The sequence below is a fragment of the Drosophila obscura genome, unplaced genomic scaffold, assembly GCF_018151105.1.
Source record: "Drosophila obscura isolate BZ-5 IFL unplaced genomic scaffold, ASM1815110v1 contig_14, whole genome shotgun sequence".
NCBI classification, from domain to species: domain Eukaryota; kingdom Metazoa; phylum Arthropoda; class Insecta; order Diptera; family Drosophilidae; genus Drosophila; species Drosophila obscura.
In genome coordinates this window covers 753,784-776,710 of record NW_024542724.1, presented here as the reverse complement: position 1 = coordinate 776,710, position 22,927 = coordinate 753,784, and the positions used below count along the sequence as shown (strand labels likewise).

The 22,927-nt window shown below is 37.5% G+C and overlaps 1 protein-coding gene across 1 annotated transcript; it reads right to left on the bottom strand.

Annotated features, from left to right (window-relative positions):
* Positions 1 to 342: 342 nt before the first annotated feature.
* Positions 343 to 18,190, bottom strand: LOC111075464 (estradiol 17-beta-dehydrogenase 11). The gene is made up of 8 exons (XM_022368757.2): positions 17,668 to 18,190; positions 7,361 to 7,514; positions 7,163 to 7,287; positions 2,716 to 2,826; positions 2,524 to 2,649; positions 2,325 to 2,446; positions 2,106 to 2,222; positions 343 to 698 (listed from the first exon to the last, which is right to left on the bottom strand). Exons 1-8 carry the CDS (start codon positions 17,914 to 17,916, stop codon positions 440 to 442), a joined length of 1,263 nt encoding a protein of 420 aa, XP_022224449.2. The 5' UTR covers positions 17,917 to 18,190; the 3' UTR covers positions 343 to 439.
* Between the last annotated feature and the right edge of the window lie 4,737 nt (positions 18,191 to 22,927).

The window sequence follows — 22,927 nt, the reverse complement described above, 5'->3', positions numbered from 1 at the left end:
ATCATAATGTATTCTAGGATCCTGCCAGGATGTGTGTGTGTGTATGTAGTGTAAGATTCTTATAAATGTGGTTTATACAAAAATACAATTCAATTAATTAAGGCTAAACGCTTTCACTCCCCCGTAAGTAAGTATCTACTACATTTTCTCTCGCACGCTTTAACTAAATGTAATATCACTAGATTTGTAGCTTAGATTTAGTAAATGGTTTTTTTCTCAACCCTCAAACCACAAGCCACAAGCCACAATTCCAAATCCTTGGACCAACGTTTTTGGCCCGTGTTGAGGTGCGCCCCGAAAAATGCCAAAAACACAAAATTCAATTACACATGCTCGTAACTCCATAACGCGGTAACGCTCATAAAATGCACACACAACACGGAAAAAAAACTTGAATGTGGAATGGGATCCTGGGTACGGTACTCTGCGGATTCTCCGCTTAGAGGACTCGCTCCCCCAGCGACGGTGTACGCTGGATCAGCATCGAGGGTGGCTTCGCCGGCAGGGTAACGCTGCTCAGCTCCGCATCGAGGGCGGCCATATCCGCGGCGGTGGTTGAGGCCATACTAGACTTTGACTTGCCGTTCACTGGCGAGGCGGAGGTGGCGGCGGCGCCAATGGAGCTGGGCAGACCTTGGGGCGAGGCATCGGGCACAAGGCGTCGCAACAAACCACCCACACAGCCCCAGGGGAAGGTCCTGCAAAAATAAGCACACACACACACATACAGAATGAAAGAGAGTTCAGGTAAAGGTAAATAATATGCATTATTAAAGAGAAACACATTAAAGCGAGACCATTAGGCATGGTAATGTTACGATGCTACGTTTGCGGGGGGAGGCACAAGGTCTATGGTCCAGTGGTCCATGGATGGGGGTGCTCTTTCTCGTGTTCAGAAGGGTGGGTAGATGAGCGCGCAGTTACTAAATAGGTTGGGATTTCTATCATATTTTTCTGGAGGGGTAGAGGACACGGGCATGCTTTGAATAAGGAATAAGAATCCTTATTTTTTAATGGGGGGGGACAAACAAAACAGACAAAACTTTCTGTTTAAAGTCCAAAGTAGTAGCATTTAAGGGGAATATGATTTATGACTCTTCAATGAGACAAAAAAAATAACAGTGAAAGTTTTAGATTCAAGACTGTAACTGGGATAAGCAATAAGGTTAATAGAGTAGGTCAATCCTCAAGGAAGTTTCTTGATTTGGTGACCTTTTTTGTGAGAAGACTTCAATAAGTTTTGTTTTAAAGTTATAAAGGGAAAAAGGATTTTTTTAATATAAAAAACTAAGAACTAGATGTATTTGAATACATAACAATGGTTTCAGAAATTACTTTCTCCAACAATGAAACTGTGTCACCAAAAGAAACTGATGTAATATTCATTACGAAACACTGGTAAATTCAAAGATTTGTTGATACAAAAATGTACCTAGAAAAGTACCTAAGCTGCGATTTATTTTACTTTAAAAGTGTAAGAAGAATTCCATTGGAATATCACTAAACGGGGTCACTATTTAAAAAAAAGTAGAAAAGTACAATTTTTGAATTTAAACTATGTAGCAGCATAAAAAAGACCAATATTTATTAGTATTAAGTAAATTAAGGCACATGCTTTCTTTTAAGTAGGCCTTTTTGTAAACAGAGTCGGGGTCACCAAATATAGAACATGTAAAATCACAAACCTAGACGTTCTTTTAAGTTAAATTGAAACTAAAATCAACTTTAAATACATCAAGAAAATTACTTGGATCGAGTATAATATATATTCTGCACAAGAAAAGTCTTTAAAGACTTGCATCCATTCCAGCTTCTTTTAAAATATTCCTTTATGAAAATAACACTGCAGACAGAAAATATACCAGCAATCCTTCCATAATCTACAGATGCTCACATAACTTTATCAATTTCCCCACCGTAAAATACTCGTACACCACAAACCCAAAATTAAACTCAAATGAATATATTCAAGTCAAGTATTTCACTTTGATGGGTGCCCATTAGGAGAGAACAAGACCCTCGACAAGCATTATGGCGCCTAATTAAGTGGAAGGGGCCAAATGATTGTGTTTAAATTTAAATGGAGAACCCATTTGTTTACTCACCATTTGAGGGAGAGCAGGGCCTTCAGGAAGCCAGGTATCACGGCAAGTTTCTCGTTCTTCCTGATGGCAGAAATGACACGATCGGCCACATCGTTGGGATTCAAAGTGGGGACCCATCTGCAATCATTTAGCAAGTCAAAATGTCAGTGTCAAGAGTCACAGAGAGTCAGAGTCTCTCCAGAGAAAGAGAAAGAGAGAGAGATTGAGCATGGCACTCACCTGGCATTCACATCGTCGAACATGCCAGTTGCCTGAATGAAGAACGGACAAATGCAGGTGGTTCGGATGTTCGTATGGCCAAGGACTTCCAGCTCCAGCCTCAGTGCCTCATCAAAGCCAACCTGTAATTATCGACCGTCGAGAGTCAAGACAGTGGCATGGCATGGGGAGTGAGTCGGAGTGATTGTGGAACACTTACCGCAGCAAATTTACTGGCACAGTAATCGACCAATTTGCTAATGCCCACATGGCCGGCCAGCGAGGCAATTGTGGCAATGTGTCCTCGATCATTCTCAATCATTTTGGGCAGAAACGCTTTTGTCGTCTGTAGGAATTTCAATATCATGTATCAGGCCTCACATTCTTCAATCTGTCCGTTCGTTCAACTCACCCAAAAGTGTGCCATAACATTCACATTGAACGAGCGTTCGATCAGATGATCGGGTGTATCCAGCAGATGTAAGCCAGACACAACGCCCGCATTGTTGATCAGCAAAGTAATCTGAAAGATTAAACAAGCAAACACATGTGTGAGTTTTTAACTAATGGAAAATTTAGTTAATGGAAAAACTTTGGTCAAAAATGTTGTCTAAAAATTTGCATATGGCGTAAGATTTTGTGTGTCAAAAAACTAGTAAATATTCTCAACTTGTTATGGCTATCTAGACATACATACATACATATGTATGTAAGTAGCCTTGACGGGTTTTGGATTTTGGGCTTTCGCATGGTCATTAGTTACATTATTTATTGCCTGAGTTTTATTTCTGTTGGGAAATATCGTCAGATGTCAGAAACTAACAGTATATGAGCTTAAAGAAAAAGAGCTTAAGTATATAGTATTATCAATATATTAATAGCAGTTCTCAGATATATGAATATCAGTATCAATACCAATCTATTAGAAAATAATCTTTTATAATATGTTTTAGCAAAGAAAGCAATAATTTTTCTGTCTGTTGGAACATATAAAATGAATCCTTGATAATCTTAAAACACTTAAAAAACTTTTATTTATACCTGGCCGAAGTGTTAGGGAAATGAAGACCAATCTCTCAGTAATAATCTTTAAAAACCCTGAAACTGACGTATGTATATTTTCTACGTTTTTTTATGGAAAAACCATGAAACTACAAAATATATCTACATATGATGAAACTTAAAACTCATTTACAACCTCTTATGTGTGAACAATATTTATTTTGTTGATGTACAACAATTGTACACGCTTCAAAGCTTAAGAAGATATTTCAACAGTGAAAAAAAAACCACCAACTGGCATTGAAATCGTTGAAGTTCGATGACAACCCAAAACATGCAACGTTTGAAGGTTCTATTTAAGGCAGAACAAAGCCTTTATAATCCAATTATAATTGTATATATTTGATTCTAAGTCTGTATGAAGAATAAAGTGTCTACAGAGAGACGTCTGAAAAAATATATAAATAAATTTGGGAAATGATTCATTGTTTCTGCAAACTGTACAAGAAATGAAGAACCCCTTGAGTTAATTCTAATTTTATTCTATATTTAAGAATCAATGAATCTTTGGATAAATTAAAAAAAAAAACGTAAGCCCCATAAGAACTTTCTATTACCATTGAATCGACTTGAACAACTTGGAAATGTGCACTTGCGATATGTATTTAAACACTACCAAATTTGGTCAAGTGAAAATGTTAATTAAAATGTAGTTTAAGCCAGTGAAATCCTTCAACAAAAGTTGAGCCATGTCAAGGTCCAATTGCGAATAATGTAAAATGCTTGATTGCCAGCCACTGTCTGGCCGACATCCGTACGTCGCTGCCTAAGTAGTTAATCATCTACTCGTAATCGTAGAGTACCTCTAGCCTCTTACTCGGTATGTGATTGCTGTTTTTGCCGCTGGTTAAATGAGTTAACAACAAGTGCAGTGCACAAGCATAATGATACGATTTTGAGGGCGGGTTCAAGTGCAAAATTCGAGTGTGGGGCAGGGCCGTGGGTCATACATTGCGTATGAGCGATTTCAAATCTTCTTGCTGTAACCATCTAAAAACATTTAACGAGGCGTGCATTAAGATACAAACAGCCACACAGAAACAACAGTCGCAGTCGCATAATTAAGGCAACAACAAAATCCCAACAACATCGCCAGGCCATTAAAAAATATTAAATGTTATATTTCAGACAGAAACCAAGCAATGCTCATAGTAGCAACAAAAAAAAACCAAAAAACAACACAAAAGTCTAAAAACAAGTGGGGAGAAAAAGCCACAAAAGCTACGCGTCATCTGCATAACGCATGACTTACTAAGCAGCTGAATGCTGTGTATTTTATACACTTTCAAAGGGTTAGATGATTGTGATTTGCTATGTTTTGCTAGGGGAAGACCATTTCTGAATCTATAAAGCTCTATAAACTTCAGTATTACTATATTCTCCACAGCTCAACCATTATTCAGTATCTTTGCATATTTGTATATATTTTAAAGTGTGATCGTGAACATTTTTCAGCTAAGATCGATTCTGGAATCAGGACGAATTCCCAGATCCAGTAATTCTTAAGGGTGCACGGCAGTAACTAGTGAAGAAGTCCCCTACTGCGGGCAATAAATATTTCAAATTTATCTGCAAGTGTATCGTAAGCTTCGGTTATCGCATCCATCCTTCTCCTATTTTCCACTTGTTTTGCTTTTTGTTTTGCGTGCTCTTTTCGGCTACTGTTTCATTTGTTTTTCTTCCTTTTGTTTTTTGTGACTTTCAGGTTCAACGCTTTTGAGGCTGTCATTATATAACTCTTTCAAAAGGCTGGTTTTGTTTAATTTTCTTTAACCCCCCCTTCAGCCATTTCGTTCAAGTGGGTGGCTGGGATTTTTATGCTTGAATTTCTGATATAATTTTAACAAATTTTTCAACTGAAATTATACTTTTGGGAGTTTTGCTACTTTGAACTTGTGTCAGTTCGGTAAACATTTATTTTGAAATCGGACTCTGGCCATGCATAAAATATCTCTTAAATGATGGTTGTTATGTCTCTAAAAGGTTGTACAAATCATTTTTCGAGCAATTATTATCATGTGTAGAAATGGAAAAAAATGATTGCTGGGAAGAATGGGAAATATGGAATTAGAAGAGAACAAAATTTTGTTTTACATTTTTCTTAATGCTGGAATATTAACTAAACTAGTAGTATTTAGGGGATAATTTTCTCTTCTAATCGGTGCCTGCCTTCTGAATTTTTTCTTTGTTCTGAATAATTCAGATTTTCCATTCGTTCAGTTTTTAATGAGCGAGGAATTTGGGTAGAAAATTAAACTCATTGAAAACTGAAACTGAATATTTATACATACATACAGTTATCTACAATTTTCAAGATACGAGAAAACCGAAATTACAGAACTATTCAGAAAATTCGTACGAGTATGTACCAAATTGTGGCAAAACAATGGCAAACCATCACAGAGTAGCTTAGCAGCTTTAAAATATGTTCATCAAAAATCTCAAAACACATGCAATTTTTGCGTATTTTTTTCCTTAATATTATTTGTTCCCTTAATCAATTTCTTCCTCTTTAATTAACGGAATACCTCAACCTTGACTTGACTGTCTTCTTCATTAGCAAAGCTCCTCAAAAATGATTTGTGTTTGTACATCACATACTCCCCATATGCTCGTTCAGGTTCTAATTGATAGAACCAATGTATGACCAAAATAATTAGCAAGCGAAAAGGCAACAAGAAACTTTTCTGACTTAAATAAAAATGTTAAAAGTCACAAGAGCTTAGCAAAACAAAGGTCTCCAGTCACAACATTTTATGGCACTAATATTTTTCGGACTGTTGCAAGTCAGTTATGAGTGGCAAAGGGGAGTTTGAGCTGCAATTAGCAGCAAAGATGTTGCTGCTCGTGCCGCGTGCAATTAATTTGAATGCAGAAGTGGCAAAAGTAGCTGAGGAGTATCTCAAGTAGTAGCAGCTACATACATTGTGGCGGCACTGGCAGGCCATGGGATGGGCGCTGAGACTGCCCCAGATTGTGATAAATGAGCAGATCGAATGCGAATGCGATGGAGAAGTGGTGGCAACCAGTTTGCAGAGGACCGGACCTGGCTACTTCTTTTCAACGTGTTTTTACGCGTTTGGTGTTTTTATACTCTATAAAGGGGTATTTAAATATACGATCAACATTAAAAGTAATGATGATAGAGCCGTTTTTTACACAGAATTTTCAGTACACAGAAGGTATGTATGATATATACTCCAGCTACTATTTTTTAACAGCATTCTTAAGACATAAATGAGTAGAAAACCCCCTTTAAATGGAGAACTTTAATCAGAAAAAATTCCTGCAAAATTTCAACAAACTTATTTTTAGAGTATCCCAAGCCTCGACTCTGGCAACGCGCCTTTCTTTCTAGTTTTTTTTTCTCTTGTTTTTTTTAAGTTTTGTAATGTGCAACAATTTCTCAAGGTTGCCGCAACGATGACGATGCGCTCATGCATACACATTTTTCCCCCTTTTTTTACCCCCCGACTTCGGTTGAAATTTATGACATGAATATGCATAAATGTGTTGCAACGGGGTGTGGCAGCGGCACCGTCTTACATGTGTTTTTCTGAGCAGTAAGAGGAGGAGAAGAAGAAGAAGGGTTCTGTGTTCTGGCCAAGAAGACAGGCCATTAAACGCCCCTCAACAAACAATTATATGAGGACCAGTCTGATGCCACATTAGGCGCTCGACTGTAAACAGTAATTACTCGACTTTTATGCTTCAATTGCGGCACGGATCTTCCCTCCTAGCCACTAGCCACAAGCCTCTCTCCCTCTCTCTCTGTTTTCTTTCTTTGTAATACTTACATCACCGACTTCTTCTCTGATGACATCGGCCGCCTTATAGACCTCTTCCTTCTTTGATATATCCACCACATAACCCTTGCAGTAGCCGCCCGCCTCTTCGACGATCTCAATGGTTTCCGCAATGCCTGCAAATGGTATTATTATCAAATTATTTGAATAGATATCTTGGGCAGCCAGCTAGTGATCCGAAGCCCTTACCCTTCTTGTTGATGTCCCAGATAATGACTTTGGTTCCCATCTTTCCGAGTCTCTCGGCCAGCAGGCGACCGAGGCCATTGCCACCACCGGTGATTAGGGCAATGTCTGTGTTGAGCTCCTTTTCGGGATAGCCAAAGACAATGTAGTAGAGGTCCTGCAACAAGAAAAAGGAAATGGAATTTAATTAGGTTAGCCTATAATTACTGGAAGGAAGTGTACGAGTAAGTGTCAAGCAAGTGTTTTAATGAATTCCATGCCATATGGCTCATTAAATGTTGATTACAGAATAATTGAAGAGCATTCTTCTAAAACAATACAGAACTCTTGCCCCGGAAAACTTCTCTGCCTATACTATTCTATGGGTGCTATTTTTTTTTTGTAAAAAGAAGTTTTTTCTCAATATTTAATTGTGGAATGGATTAAAAAATGATTCTATTTGGTATAGTTTCCAGTTCAAAGCGAATACAAATTTCAAAGAATAGTTCTAAAACAGTTCTAAAGTATCAGTTTTAGAATGAAACAAGGGAGTATACGGACAAAGAAGCATGGACTGAAATAATTCTACTTTTGATAGACTTTTGTACCGATGAAATAATTTTATTGGTTAAAAGAAATTAAAGAAACTAAACATAGAGTGAAGATCATAATTTCAAAGTGTTATTGCGGACATAACTCTTGAAAACATTCTGTAATGAACCAATTACACATTTGTTAGTTCCAAATTCCAAGATACATACATATGTTGCTACTGTAGTACAATAGAGGCAATAGTATTGTAGCTATATATATATGTTCTACAGATTTGCTTTAGGAAGTACTATTACTGGTCCGAAAATAATACGTAGTCGTCTTCCTAGAGGCGTCCCAATACTTAAAAGACTATATCTAGTTTCTATTTCTGTTTCTCTATTTATTGTATATATTTTAATCACTGTATATTTTTTGTATTAGTAAGTAGATCACTTTGCTTTGTCTGCATATCCCATATCTTTATTCCATTAGCATAATAAAGTCTTTATTGACTTCATTCTCCATTCTAATCTCACTCAAATCAACAATCATATATTCCAATGAAAAATTTATAAACAATTTCCCCAGCCACTGACACATACAGACATATGTATGTATGTATACAAACGTAACCATAAATCAACCACAAATGCTCTAAAAATGTTCGAATGCCTTTTGTTGTTGCCCAAGTCTTTTGTTTTCCTTTCATTTATATTTTTGTATTTATTCATTTCCTATATGCTCTCGAACCAAAGCGAAAAAACCAAGTCACGCGTGCGCAAATGTTTACCCCATTTAAAGTTTACATAAAAAACCTCAGGAAGGAAATACAAATAAAGTGTAAAATTGTAAAGAGCATCCGAGCATTTGTTTGTGTCAATTGACGAATGCATGTTAATAGACCATAAAGAAAAGAGCTACAAGCAAGAAAGAAAATCGATTGTGGAAGGCGGGTGCCCCACAATTAATTGAAACATTTGGGCACCGTATATATATTTTTTATGTAAAATTTGCAACATTTTTTATGATGTCAATTTAGTGTCAATAAGCTGTCAAAATTTATGGCTATCACGCCTCCAGTTGCGGCCATAAGAAACGAGGCAAACAGACGAAACAAAAGACTCAAGCACCGAACTTAATATTAAGCATGTTTTTGTTTTTTTCTTCGTTGCGGCGTAGTGTGGCACACAGTAGCACTTTCTGTGTTGCAAGCGTCCCATAAATTTTCATGCCACACGCGAACTTGTTGCCAGCAAATTCGCCTCATCCGCTTAGGGGACTTGGGCCTTTGGTCAGTGGGCATCGGGTTTTGGGCATCACCCTGGGCATGGGCATGGGCCTGGTATTGGGTCTGGGGTCTGGGATCTGGGATCTGGGGTCTGGGTCCGAGCCTGGCAAGCGTGTCCAATTATTTTGACATTAACAATGAATGTGTCGCAACAATGTGCTTTTTTTCGTATACCTAGTACTTGTGGCATACATAGGGTATATGGCATTAATCAGAAATATGAGTTTGTAAGTGGAAAGGTGGAAAAGTATCTATAAAGTATTTTCACGGTGGGTTAAGTATTACAGGCAGAATACTTGGAACCAAAACTTTAGGTATTTATGGATAATTCTTCTTGGCATCATTCAAAACATATTTACAATCGATTTAAGTATATGTGTTTGCCTATTAAAGTAAATTTAGAATAGATTTGGAGTCATATTAGATACAGTTTCTGTTTACATAAGCTTCCGAGTTTCCAAGACTATACAAATGTATAGAGAAATCAACAAGAAGCAATCTAAGAGCACCTAGGACAGTAATTTCCTTCGGATAAATATTCAAATGAATTTCCATTAAATAATTTTCTACATACACCAAAGCTAAATAAGTATAACTACTAGGTATCTTTTTTGTCTCAATCCTACACACTAGCACCACACTCTTTCTTGCAAGTTGCAAAGTTTTTCTTTCTCCCCTCCCAAAAACAAAGTATCATAAATTATACAAAAATTAATCAAAGGGAAGGGCATGTTTGGGGCTTGTTGTCTGATGTGGCAGACAACAATGATGATGAGTGGCTTTTGGGATGTTTCAGCTGGCCCTTTATTTTCCTGTTGCTGCTGCCATCTCGTTGACAGACATTTTGTCACATAATTTAACATGCAACTCAACTTTGAATCCATGCCACTCCATGCGGACAGGAAGCGCACAATTATAATTTATACATAATATGATAATCAACATAATAAGAGCAACGATTTATTTATAACAAGATACACAACATACTACACCGAAAAATATGCAAATTAAAACGATTTTTTATGGCAGAAACGAATAAGAGAAAGATTTTACTGCCTCAGATAATGGAAACATTTTTGTGGAAATGTTAATTTTGCAGACACGTTTCGTTGTTCGTTTTTTAGCCGAATCATTTGAGAATTTTTGGTTTGTTTTCTTACAAATGTCTGGGGCTTGGGCCTGGGATTTATGAAACCTGCCCCGTCAGCATTATGTTGGGATTTTATTGGTCTGTCTCCCTTGTGTCTGTCTGTGTCTGTCGTTGTCTCTGGTTGATTGTCAAGGTTCCCAACGCATTGACCTTTGTAAGACGGACGGAATACCAAATCAAATCCGATTGAACTTCGTTGCACTGACTTTGAATCGATTGGAATTCGAATTTGAAGGTCTCTCGTCAGTTGAAAATTTTAGTGGGAAATGGAATTTTAATCAGAAATTTGACCTTGCAAGGGCAAGAAAATGAATGCAATCAATTATTGGGCTTTGGATTATCATTAATGTGGCTTTTCTGAAGGTGAAGTTCTACGTTTTATGATGAAAGGAATGGAAAATTTACTCAAAAGTATTGATGAGCATCAAAATCAAAGTTCTATACAAATTAAGCATTAAATGATTCCAAAATTTTAAATTTTTCTGTAAACCATATTTAAAAGCATAAATTTTCCAAATTTGAACGTTTTTATTAGCAACAATGAAGTTTGAAGGAAGCTGCGTAAAGGTACCAAGTGAATGCGTCTCAGAAGAACGGAGAGCACCTGTACTGCGCCGAAGATTTACTTATAAATAAACAGATCAACTAGCCTCATTATAATATTTAACTGAAATAGTTGTCTATTTTTTTTGTCTATTCTTAATGTTGATATTGTTTAGATTCTACCCCATTAATCGACTGAATATCTGAGCTTCAAAAATACAATCTTTCTTCCAAATTCTATGAACCCTTACCTTTAACTAAATAAAATCGAGCCAACATCATTGGCATTAGCATAAAGACATACTCTGTGGCTCGAGTTGGCTCAAGTATTTTGAGTGTTTAGCTCATTAGTGTGGCTTGGGATCTTAATTAACGTGGGTTCTAGTTCTCTTTGGGGAGAAAATCCAGTCTCTGGCTTTCCGGATTGCAAACATCCAAGCAAAAATATGCAAAATGGCAAAAGGTACACAACATTCCGAAATGCCTGCATCATGTAGCAAGCATCTCCCCCTCGCTGTCGCCGAAGAGGCGACTTCTAAAGCGTTAAAGCCGGCTAGGGGTATTTCCCATCACCATCACCATCATCATCATCATCATCATTGGCAGTGTATGTAGTATCGTTAGCCTGGTAATCAAATGTTTGCATGGTGCTTACCACTAAGAAGACAAAAGCAAATTGGACAAACTTGTTTCTCTCTCTCTCTCTACCGCCGCTCCTTACTATGTCTCTGCATTCGTCTCTGTGGCGTGTCGGCAGGTCCCCTCCTCGGCTCCAAGAGAATTGCGAAAAATATCAACAACCTGAAGTTGCCGGCTGGCTTGCCTGCCGTACCTTTAAGCTGCACAGTTCTAGAGCCAGCTGAAAGTGAAACTGAATACCAGGCAGCAGCTACATACTTGCACAGAGGCAACAGCCTCTTGCCCAACCTCAGAGCTTGATAGCACTCAAAGCACGCTGCACACTGTGGCACACTCGCACTCGCACTCGCACCTGCCTCCAAATTGGCTCCAATTTTGGTCACTTTATGAGTGGAGTGCAACAAAATGCTTTGCTGTAGATTTAATGCAACGAATTTTATATGCTCTTGTTGCTTGGGAGCTCAATTAAAAGTGGTTTTGCTCGTATCTGTTTACAGCAGCTTAGCAGCTTATACTGGCTAAAATATGTGTCAGATTTGAGCTATAAAAACTCTTTAAAAACCACTTGATTTGCAGAATTATACAGGAATTAAATCTCCTAGTATAAGGTATAAGTGCAAAAATTATTCTATCTATAATATTGAACATATCTCTTTACAAAAAAATCAACAGATGAGCATCATAAATGTATATAATTCATTTTTAATTAATTGAAAGCTTATTACATTTAAAAACCTTAGGTTCCATTGCATTTATATAGCGAGATAATTTTCAATAATTATCTAGAGTAATCAACGTTAACGTTTATCGTCAGATTTCTCTGAATATATTGTATATTTTTGAGATTTAATATGAATCCATCATCCCAACTATAACACCCTACCAAGAGACAGAGTATCAAAAATCTCGAGAGATTTCGTTCTCCGAGTGTGATTCATACGGCCAAACAAAAGACTAAAGGCACGAACTTGCTACAAAACATTGTAAACGCCAGTGTTTGTGTTGCAAGCATGCATTGGCCGGCTCCCTGCATGAGTATGAGTGACCTTCTTTGCCGCAGACACTTGCAATCGGCACAGCCACAGCAAAAAAAATATAATCATAACCTGAAATTGAACCCGCAACCAATATTCCATTGGGGCCCGCGTTGCTCATTGCATTTGAATCGCGTCTCTCTCTTGTGTGTACTCCGCACAAACGGCGGCACTCGTCGTACACTTGAAACACTTTCAGCCAATTCTCCAATGATTTTGCACTTTAAGTTTTGTTTGGCTTACAGCAACCAACCACTCTTCGTGCCCCGCTCCACAGTTGTATTGCAGGCGGGTGGTCGCTGTCATCGATTGCCGCCTGAAGGCCAATTTTTCATTTACGGCTCTGTGAAAAATTAGCATCCCCATATCGATTTCTGACAGTGTATAGCCAATGTATAGCCAGTATTTGCTTTACTTATGAATAGACTCTTGAGTCAAAGCCAATCAAGTTCTATGCGATCTCAACGAGTGGTTTTCCACAGCAATCTTGCGAGTGGTTTGAGTGGCAATTTGTCAGCCACAACGGATATGTGTTAAGGTGTTTTTGCCACATGGAAAAGCAAACGGATATCTCAAGTGATTAGCTGGTAGCATATCAGAGTGCTTTAGGCATTAGTTTAAAGAACTGACAAGCCGTCGGCAACCATTTTTAATGGTATGAAATAGAATTTAAGCACTCAAAAACACCTGCGTGATTAATGGTGATAAATGGCATAAAGAAACCACAGATTATAATAGCGAGAGATTGAAAATATACAATTAAACGAAGGCTATGTAAATAATAAAAAAAATCAACACACGAGTCGGAACACCCGATATTCAGAATATTGAAGCTCTCATAAAAATATTATGCATAATTAATGCTTTTCCATTAAAATAATCCTCCGGGAAATATTCTAACAATTGGTTTAATGGGTGTTTTTTCCTAGAAAGAAGGGAACTAATATTCTTTGAAAGAATATATATGTATATATAGGGTATTTACTTGTCTTAGTTCTATTGAATATTGTTTATGACCCAAGCCTGAACACCAAAACACAATTTATGACTGACACTTTAGAAAACATGTCACTGAATGGAATGTGACTGATCATTTAAGAGCAACAAGTGTTTAGAATACCTGGTAGAATAGTTCATTTGTTAGTTCCTGTTATTTCGGTAATAGTATAAATTTAAATATTTTTTTAACTTAAAAAAATCATAGATTAGTTGAGACTTTAAACTTTGAGCAATTTTTTAAGGATTTACAACTACTAAATTGTCATGAAAAAAACTGACACAATCTTAAGCAATAAAAATGTGTTTCTTTTTATTTTGAATATTAAATTAAATATTTTCTAGGAATTTCGTCTGGGATTTCTTCTTTAACAACGTTTAACAATGGGGCAAAACGTAGTTCATGTTTTTATAGCCATCTGAGGCATACTTTTTGTTACTTTATACTTTATATTATGTAGACTTTGACGAGGCACACCCGACCCATAACCCATTTTTCAGACAGACAGAAAGACAGATAGCCACATGGATAGCCGTAACATGGCTGAAAGCACAAGGCCGCATGCGGGTTATGAACCTGCAACCGGCTTCGGCTTCAGCTTTGAGCCAACCAATGGTGTTAGCTTTTGGCTCTCCGTGGAGGTGTGGTGGTGGTGACGAGGGGCCTGTGGTATGTGTAAGACAACGCATCCATCCATCCCCCCCCAACAACAAACACTTTCAATTTCAATTGCGTTTGCACATCCACGCAAACAAAAGCAACTGAATGCCCGCGAAATTGTGGTTGCTGCTGGCACAGTCACCGCCACAAGTATATATACATGTACGTACATGTGTGTGTGTGTGTGTAGGCTTGCGGCTAGCCCAAGCAGCGGTGGCTAATAAAAACAGGCTCTCCAAGTGGCCCAAGTGGCAGCAGCCAACACCAATACACCACAAAATGCCGGCAAAATGCAAAAGTTGAACTAGGTCAACAAGCCAAACGCAGTCGCTGACGTAGACGTTGACAGCACCAACCGCAGCAGCAGCAGAAGCAGAGGTAGACGCCGCCGAAGTGGCAACAACAGCTGGCTGTAACCTGGGCAACCCGACTTGGCTCATTACTTGCCCCAAAGTAATGCCTCTCTCACTCTCTTGTGGGTGGAACTTTCGGCACAAGTTTGTTGCCCAAGTCTTTTGTTGGCAACAAATGCTAGAGAATGCAATGACATAAATCCATCTAATAATACCCCATCGATGCCTGCCCCTGCTCAACGATTGTTAGTTTGATCACAACCATCAATGGGTAATTTGCAAGTTTCCAGCCATCTATCAAGCCCGCGCAATTGTCATCGTGTAAAGCCTCAATGAATTTACAACGAGTTGGATGGGCTTTGGTGGGTGGTGATATTGTGACTGTGGAGATTCCCCCTAATTTAACATTTTATTTGGTCTGCTGTGGAATTGGAAAACTATTAATAACCATAAAAGGAATACTCTCACAGAAGAATAGAGGATTGGGCCGTACAATCAGCGCTGGTTTCCGATTCAAAACTAATTACAAAACTGTCATGCGGCAGCGCCCCTCAGTCTAACTGCGAACCGTACATGTATATATGTAATTTTGAATTTCTAGATGATATATATTCGATTCGCAGTATTTTTTATTGATTTATTGATCACTACAGATTACAGAACTCTTTGATTCTTTTATAAAGGACCAAAGCATGAATATATTTATTCGTTTTTTGATCAGACAAATTTTCTTTAGCTGTTACAAACATCCCCACGATTACAACATACCATTCCCTCCATTATATCCAGGGTATTCCAAACGACAACTCATTCAACCCTGTCAGATCTTAAGAATCATTGTCGTGTAAAGCCCCCGTATGGTTTTACAAAGTTTACTAAATTGAAATGCAAATTTGAGTCGGCTCTTAGAGACGCTGCTCAGTGCTGCTGCTGCTGCTGCTGCTGCTCAGGTAATGAGCGTCAGGTTTTTGCATTTGGCATGCAAATGTCACTTGTTTCAGTACCCCCTGCCATTTGCTATGCAGTTCCATGCATAATGATCCACACGATACGGATAGAAATTGGTTAGGCGGGGGACTGGGACTGCATTCATCCCACACATTTCACGATCATATCTTTCTCCACCCCAAAGCGACACACACAAAAGGTCTCTCTTTGGGCTTTTGGTTTTTGCGGTAAAGTGAAAATATAATTACCACAAAAACCGAGGAGTCTTATGCAACGAAATTGAAATTGTTTTTATTTATTGTTGTTTCTGCTTTTGCTTTGTTTTGTGTTTTATTTAAAAACCACTTAGCGTGTCAGCTGGCTGGCAATTTGAAGCTAGCCACTTTGTTGCCTATCTCTCAATTTAAGTCAAAAATTTGAAAATTCCCTCAGAGCCCTTATTGGGATCCCCTCTTGAGGGTAATTCAATCAGTTTACTGATGATTTGATCATTTATTTAGACAGATTTGCCATCTCACTTGACCGTTTTGAATGCAATTAATTAAGTTTAAGTCTATGACTAGACTAAAACGTATCCCAAGACGGGTTAAGTTGTTGTTTTCGACCTGCCATTTGCATATTTTAAGTTCGAGTTTGATTAATGATTTTATTAAACAATAATTACCTATAATTGCTAGCGGTGCAATTTCATTGAATTGTTTATCAATTCTTTCCAACTTTTAGTATAGATCGGGATTTATAGATAATTTTCTAATGAGATCTGGAACCGGTTTTGTTATTTTTCTATGAATATCGTAATAAATCTGAATAGTGATGTAATACTGATTTAATACTTATAATTTAATTGCACTCATTTTTTTTGTGTATTTAGAATTTTACCTCCCGCACTCTATATGTTAAAAAAACACTCCTGCTCTTTTTATTCCAGGATTGTCTGAATATTTAAAGGAGTTCTTTGCAGATCCCAATAATCAAAAATTCACAACTCAAAGCAAATTAAGTTATAAACAAAATAAATATCTGTCCCCCTAAAACAGGAATTCATATGCTGTATGCTCTCCTTTGATCATGCTATCTCGAAATATGTATATTCGTAAATCAAAATAAATTATCTCACTCAATAACTTCACATCGTTTGCGGGCTGGTTTTACATCATCCTGGGTCCGTCCCTTAACTGGCTTTTGCCTCCTCCCTGAGACAACCCATCACAGATAGCATCTGAAAACTTGTCTCCGCCTGATCTTAATGCTTTAAATCTCTTTCATGGCCCCAATTAAACGTCACACGTGCTGCCATCGGCATTGGCCATTACTTTTGGCCATTTATCACACAAGTGGCCTGCCTGAGAGGGCATCCTTTTGGCACTTAATTAAATAACTTAAATGTTGTCGTTCATTATTTTTGCACGCAATGCGAATGGCTTGAGTTGGGGTTCGGTTCTGGCAGCAATGACACATTTTCTGAATGGCTGAAGGTAAATGGCATCCAATAAATCACACAATGTTGCTAATCAACCGAAAGACTTAAAAACACGAAGGTGAATTATTCCTTTAAGCGAAAGAAACAAATGGGACTTAAGTCTTTAAAAAACTTTGCAGAGGTTATTATCATTTCGGCTTAGACTAAAGGGTAGAACTACCAATCCCATAGATGTATTTTTCATTTGAGTAGATGCAGGTATTTCTATCGACTATTTCAGCTTAAACTGGCTTGGGAAAACTCGGTGTAACTGTCACTGTCAGTGGGAAAAAACTACTTATCCAGAAAATATCTCGTTAGAAGTTGTAGTATAATGTGTTTCTATTTAATTCGAACAGGTTTTTAATAATATCTAAACAAGTTTTTCTTTCTACATTTCAGGCTGCCATCGACATGCAATCCAATCGAACTTTAATCTAATATTTCCCCATGAAAACCTAAACTATTGACGCATAATACTGCTGACTACTACCACTACCACTACTGCCATAAAAACGTTGGCTATCTGTTGCTTCAGTCTCCAAAATCTAACCTTCATTTGTTGTTAATTAATCAGTTGTAAACAAAAGCGTTTGAGATTCAGAAGGTTTTGCCCTCTGGCAAAGTTATAGGCACACAAATGTCTGTCTGTCTGTCTGTCTGACTGGCCATGAGGTATGCATCTGAATAAGACTTTTGTGATGTGTGGTCAAGCATTTAACCTACCTGAAAAATGAATCCCACACAGCAGATGATGAACCAGGCCACGTCCGCAAAGGCATCCCAGCTATTCCATAGAGTCTGACGCCAGCCAGTGGCAGGAGGTGCTACTGTTTCCTGGCCATTGACCACACCATTGCCATTGGACAGGCCATGTCCTCCATGGCCATTGGGGATACCATGTCCATTTCTATTCGGAAGACCATTTCCATTGGGTAGTTCGTCAGCCATTAGATTGTTATTGTTCTTCTCCATTTTCACAGATTTTTGCACTTTTATATTGAATTATTTTTGTTAGATTTAGTTCACTCTGGAACAGAACACTAAACGATTTTGAAATGGTAATAATTTTACGGTTTTTTTTTTTCGTAATTTTGTTTGTAATTTAAATGCAAACGAAACGCAACCGCAAGCAAAGATAGCTTTTGTGGTATATTTCTTGTATTTTTATTTTGGGGCTCTGAGGTTTTTTTTGGATTTTGTCCGCACGGCACGTCCGCTCTCGAGAGCGTAGCAAACGAATTTGAACGTTGTGGGGCTCGAAAGGAATGAATTTCGACTTCTTATTTTGGCGCGCTATTGGATATGCGACGTTGACGCCGACTTCGAAGCTGGAGCTGGGCAGCTAAAGCTGACGGCGCTGCTTACTGTTCGCGCTCTGCCAACCGAACGCTCAAGCATAGCTTTTTTTTTTTGTCTCGTCTCGCGTCTCTGGCTGTGACGTCATTGAGCTTGAGCTGAAGCTCCGGCTCCGATCAGCGGCAGCTTCAGCTTGTTATACCCTACCCTAGTAGTGAACATGTTACGATTTGGAAATGATTTTCGCCAAGGAAAATTAAAGAAATTCCTCAGTTTCGGATCGGACTTTTTTTTCCAGACTCTTTGTTTTTCTGATAAAATAATAATGTGGCAGAAATAATTCGTAGTGGAGGAAACTGTTTTTTTTTTTAAGATAATCAAACAAATAGAACGAAATGGCATTTCATAAGAATTGGATGACTATATCATTCATATATTTTCAACGGAAACGATCATCCTGCTAGCGTATCAAAAGCTTCGTCTCCCCATCAAAATCTTTCTCTCGTCTACTGTTTGTTGTTTTTTAATCTTATGTTGCTTTTAGCTGCGTTTCGCTTTACGCTATTAATTTATTTCTGCCTTTTTATTGTTGCATTTTGCTATGGTTTGCAGTTTGCCTAATTGTTTCTCATTGGACATGAAAATGAATTGAGATTTATGCTGCTAAGTGCAGTAGTGTAAGGTTTATATTTCTGCTGTTGTCTTGTACATTTATCAGCAGCTGCATCAGAAGGACGGAACGGAGACGAAGTCTCGGAGAATACTAATTAACTTTAAGATCCGTTTGCTAAGCATAAAAATGTAATTACTTGAGTGCATTCCCATTAAAGCGAATTTAAATTTGATCTAACAACTTTATGAGGCGGTTAGCCTTAATTATGACAATATTAAAGTGATATTATAATTAGTCAGTCCTACAAATTTCATCTGAAGAAAGGTGAGCTTTATGTACATATGTATTTTAAGATACATATCTCAGAATCATACAGATGAGCTTTTGGGAATTTTTCACACGAATATATTTACAGCTGGAAAGCATTATTTGTTTCTCTTTTACTCTCGTCTGATAAGAAATGTTTTACACATGTAAAAGTCATGCTAACATAATCTTAGGCATGTATGACACTAAATAAAAACTCTTCATTGATTTTCTCATATTTGAGGACAAATATATAAGCAGAAATAAGTATGAACTATTTAGATATTTCTATAATTTCTGATACCATAGTCCTCCTAAATTTTCTTGTGGCCTTCGCAAAGGAGATTTTGGAGGAGCTGTGCCTAGATTTGGGGGGGCTTAGCGTTTCGACTACCTCTTCAACTTGCTTTCAAAGTCATATCAAAATATGACTCACAAGTATTGTGTATAATTAAATATCATACAATCTTAATAGAACTACATACATAAAACAGAATGCAATACAAGCTAGACGCTTTACAGTGTCACACAAGCTGTAAGGTCTCTCTTGCATGCCGACAACACAACAGTGCACTGTTAAGTGATGGGAGAGGAGAGTGAAATTGAAAGCGAAATGCCGGCATTAATCACATGGTCATTATAACAATCGTACTATGGAGCTCAACTTCTTATACTCTGGTTCACTTTCCCCTCAAAATCTCCGACTACTGATGCTGATATATGCATGTATTTTATAAGTCGCATTTGCCCGAAACAAGAAGAAAGTCGGACAGCACATAAATTTGCTTAAATGTTATATTTTTGGGTTCCGTGAAGGTATGGTATGTATATTTATACACCCTGGATCCAGTTATCCTCTCTCTGTCGCTTGTCGCTCCTTGTTTTGCCGCAACATGGTTCTCTTGCGCGCCCCTCTCTCTCTCTCTCAACGTACTTTGCTCTTTGGATGTTTCTTTCTGTTTGTAGCATAAAAACAGGTTATGTTAATTGATTGAAATGATATTTGTTGGCCATTCTTAACGATTTCGTCACATCTTTGGATTGCATAATAATAATACGCAAATTTGTTGCTTGATTTTGATATCGTTTGTTTTGTGTACGTGCGTTTTCTAGATTTTCATTTGCATTTTTAACAAGAAGCTTGGCCGGCGCTCCATGGGTCAAAAAACTTATAAAAATGTGTAAGGTTAATTTCGAACTTTGCACAATCCAAAAAAAAATACCACAAATGGAATCAATTCCTTCTCTCTCATTTTCACTCTCGTTTTGGTCTTTTGGTAAAAAAAAATATTCGTTGTGTTGTTCAATTGATTTTTTTCCGTTTTTTGTTACACTAAAATGTACTACGTTTCTGTAATTGTTGATCGTTTAAGTTACGGTTTAGCCGGCATCGCCTAATCGATTGAATTAATTACCAAAATATGCAAATCGATTTACGTATGACTTTCGGGCATTCTTTTTGTGTCTGTCTCGTTTTATTTGTTCGCTTATTTATATTTTTCGACTGCTTTTCGCTTTGTCTTCGTTTCCCTTTGCTTGTCGCTTGTCTGACGTTTCGGGCGCCTGCGCATTGGCAAGCTGTGAGAGCAAGGAACACAAAAAGGCGGGAGAGAGAGAGACAATCAGCTGTTGCTTCAAATATGCTTTGGTGGTTGTTTAGCCAAAGAGTGTACAAAGAATAAACATCTGTAGGGACTTCACAGCTGTCTGCCTAGAAAACGTAATAAACCTAACGTAACGTAAACAGTAAATGTCGTTAGAATAAGTAACTATTTAAATGAACTATTTAAATCAAATAAATAGTCAAAAGTCTATCAAAAATTGTTACTTGTTGCAAATTATTGAAATGCATCTAAAAACGGTCTTATACGTCATATACTATAATATCATAGTTAACTTGCTTAATCATTGCTTTAATAGCTCAAATTAAATCTTATAAATGTCTTGAATTTCAGTATAACGATATTTATCTGTTTGTGTATTCATTTATGAGTATTTAGTCTAGTACTGAGATCACTATTTACTTAGCGTTTTGGACCTTTTTAGACCCCTTTTTTGGGCATACGTACTATACTAAGTTAATCGTAAGATCTACAAATGTACATTGTACTTAAGGGTAATACTGTTGCCGAAAAAAATATATAAAGAGAAGGGCTAAGGGCTAAGAGAAGGGAATTTCCACCGAAGGAATGTACAAAGCTTCCGAAAGAGATTCACTATTATACGGAGGAAACTTACTACTGAAAGTGAGACCCAAAGGCAACCGAAAACAAAAATGGGAAGCAATTTTAGTTATAAAAAAAATAAACCCAAACCCCTAATGACTGTTCAACAACAAAACCACAATTCATCGTTCGACAATTTCCGCAATAATTATGGTCAAGAAATAACAAAATTCTACGAGTATTATTTGTTCTACTCGTATGCTATCAAATTCGGCCAGGTGCCGGTGGCGCATGTCTGAAAAAATTGTTATTTCCTTTTCGAAAATTTAACCTCGTGCCCTGTTGACCGAACGCCGAAAATATGCTGAACTCTGTCTAATCCATAAACACGGAGATTGGCCAAGACAATCGCAAATGAATCAACGGGTAGCCTTCGCTGAAAAACCCGTTAGAACCACCGGACCAGCATGAACGTAACTCAGTTGGAAGACGGCCACGTCGCTAAGCGCCGCACCGAGCCGATACAAGCATTAACCTATTTTACTTCCTTACCTCTTAGATCTCTGAGAGACCCCATAGAATTCTCGTTTCGATCCACCATCTAACTTCCGGCCAGAGGTCCGAAAAACGAACGTGTTTTCAACGTGTTTTTTTTTTATTACTGTGACTTGTCTATATATTTCTATGAATACATATGTATGTATTGCGTATATATTTCTTTCATTTGGTTTCCTAAAACTTCATTTTTTGCTGATGATGGCCCATTTGATTAGAATTGCATGGGCACACACACGGGTTATTAATTATGATTTATTTTGACAATAATAAGGAGCACGATAATTATTGGCAAATCTTCTAACACCCTCAAGGTCGTGGCTTTTGGATGGGATGGGGAGGGGGTTATGGCTACCGTAAACATTTGCCAGACTCTTAGAAATCTCCATTTGCGACGTGCTAATTGGAACTTACTTGAATTGCGTTTTTCAACTTTGCGTTCTGTTTGATGTTTTCCTTGGTTATTTGAAGATTTAAAAACGCTTGGGGGCGATTCTCTTTGAGCAGAACATACTCGTATTGTTGCTGGTGTGTTATTGCGTTGTGGAGTGGAGAACAGTCTGGTTTCATTCTTTGGTGCTCTTTAATCTTGGGGAAGTTATGAACAGGTAGTTAATCCGCTTTGTGGTATGTAGGAGGAAATTGGAAATCAGTATTTAAAAGGCACCAAAGGAAACTATTATTAAGAATCCTTAAGGGAAGTGAATAGATATAATTTAATTGACTATAATAACCAAGAATTAATTAAAATTGATTGGACAAGCACATCAGGATGCCAGAATTGAGTAGGTTCAAAGAAGTCCAGTGTGGGCAAGTGTATACATAATAAAATGGTATCTTGGTTTTTTTTTTGGTTATCTCTAACACTTTAAAGAAGATTGCATAAATAATTATAAGAAAAAGGATGCATTAATTCTAGACTATATGCATGACGTATGTATATATGTATGTATGTATTTATTCCTTAACAATGCTATTAATATTCTTTAAAGCTTTAATATATGTAAATTCTAGTCACAGTCTAGTCATCTTAAGACTGTCTGGTCAT

Coding starts and splice junctions, on each gene's coding strand:
- LOC111075464 (XM_022368757.2), bottom strand. CDS start 17,916: ATGGAGAAGAACAATAACAATCTAATGGCTGACGAACTACCCAATGGA. Junction 2,827..7,162: donor TCAGAGAAGAAGTCGGTGAT/GTAAGTATTACA, acceptor TTAATCTTTCAG/ATTACTTTGCTGATCAACAA. Junction 2,223..2,324: donor TTCGACGATGTGAATGCCAG/GTGAGTGCCATG, acceptor AAATGATTGCAG/ATGGGTCCCCACTTTGAATC.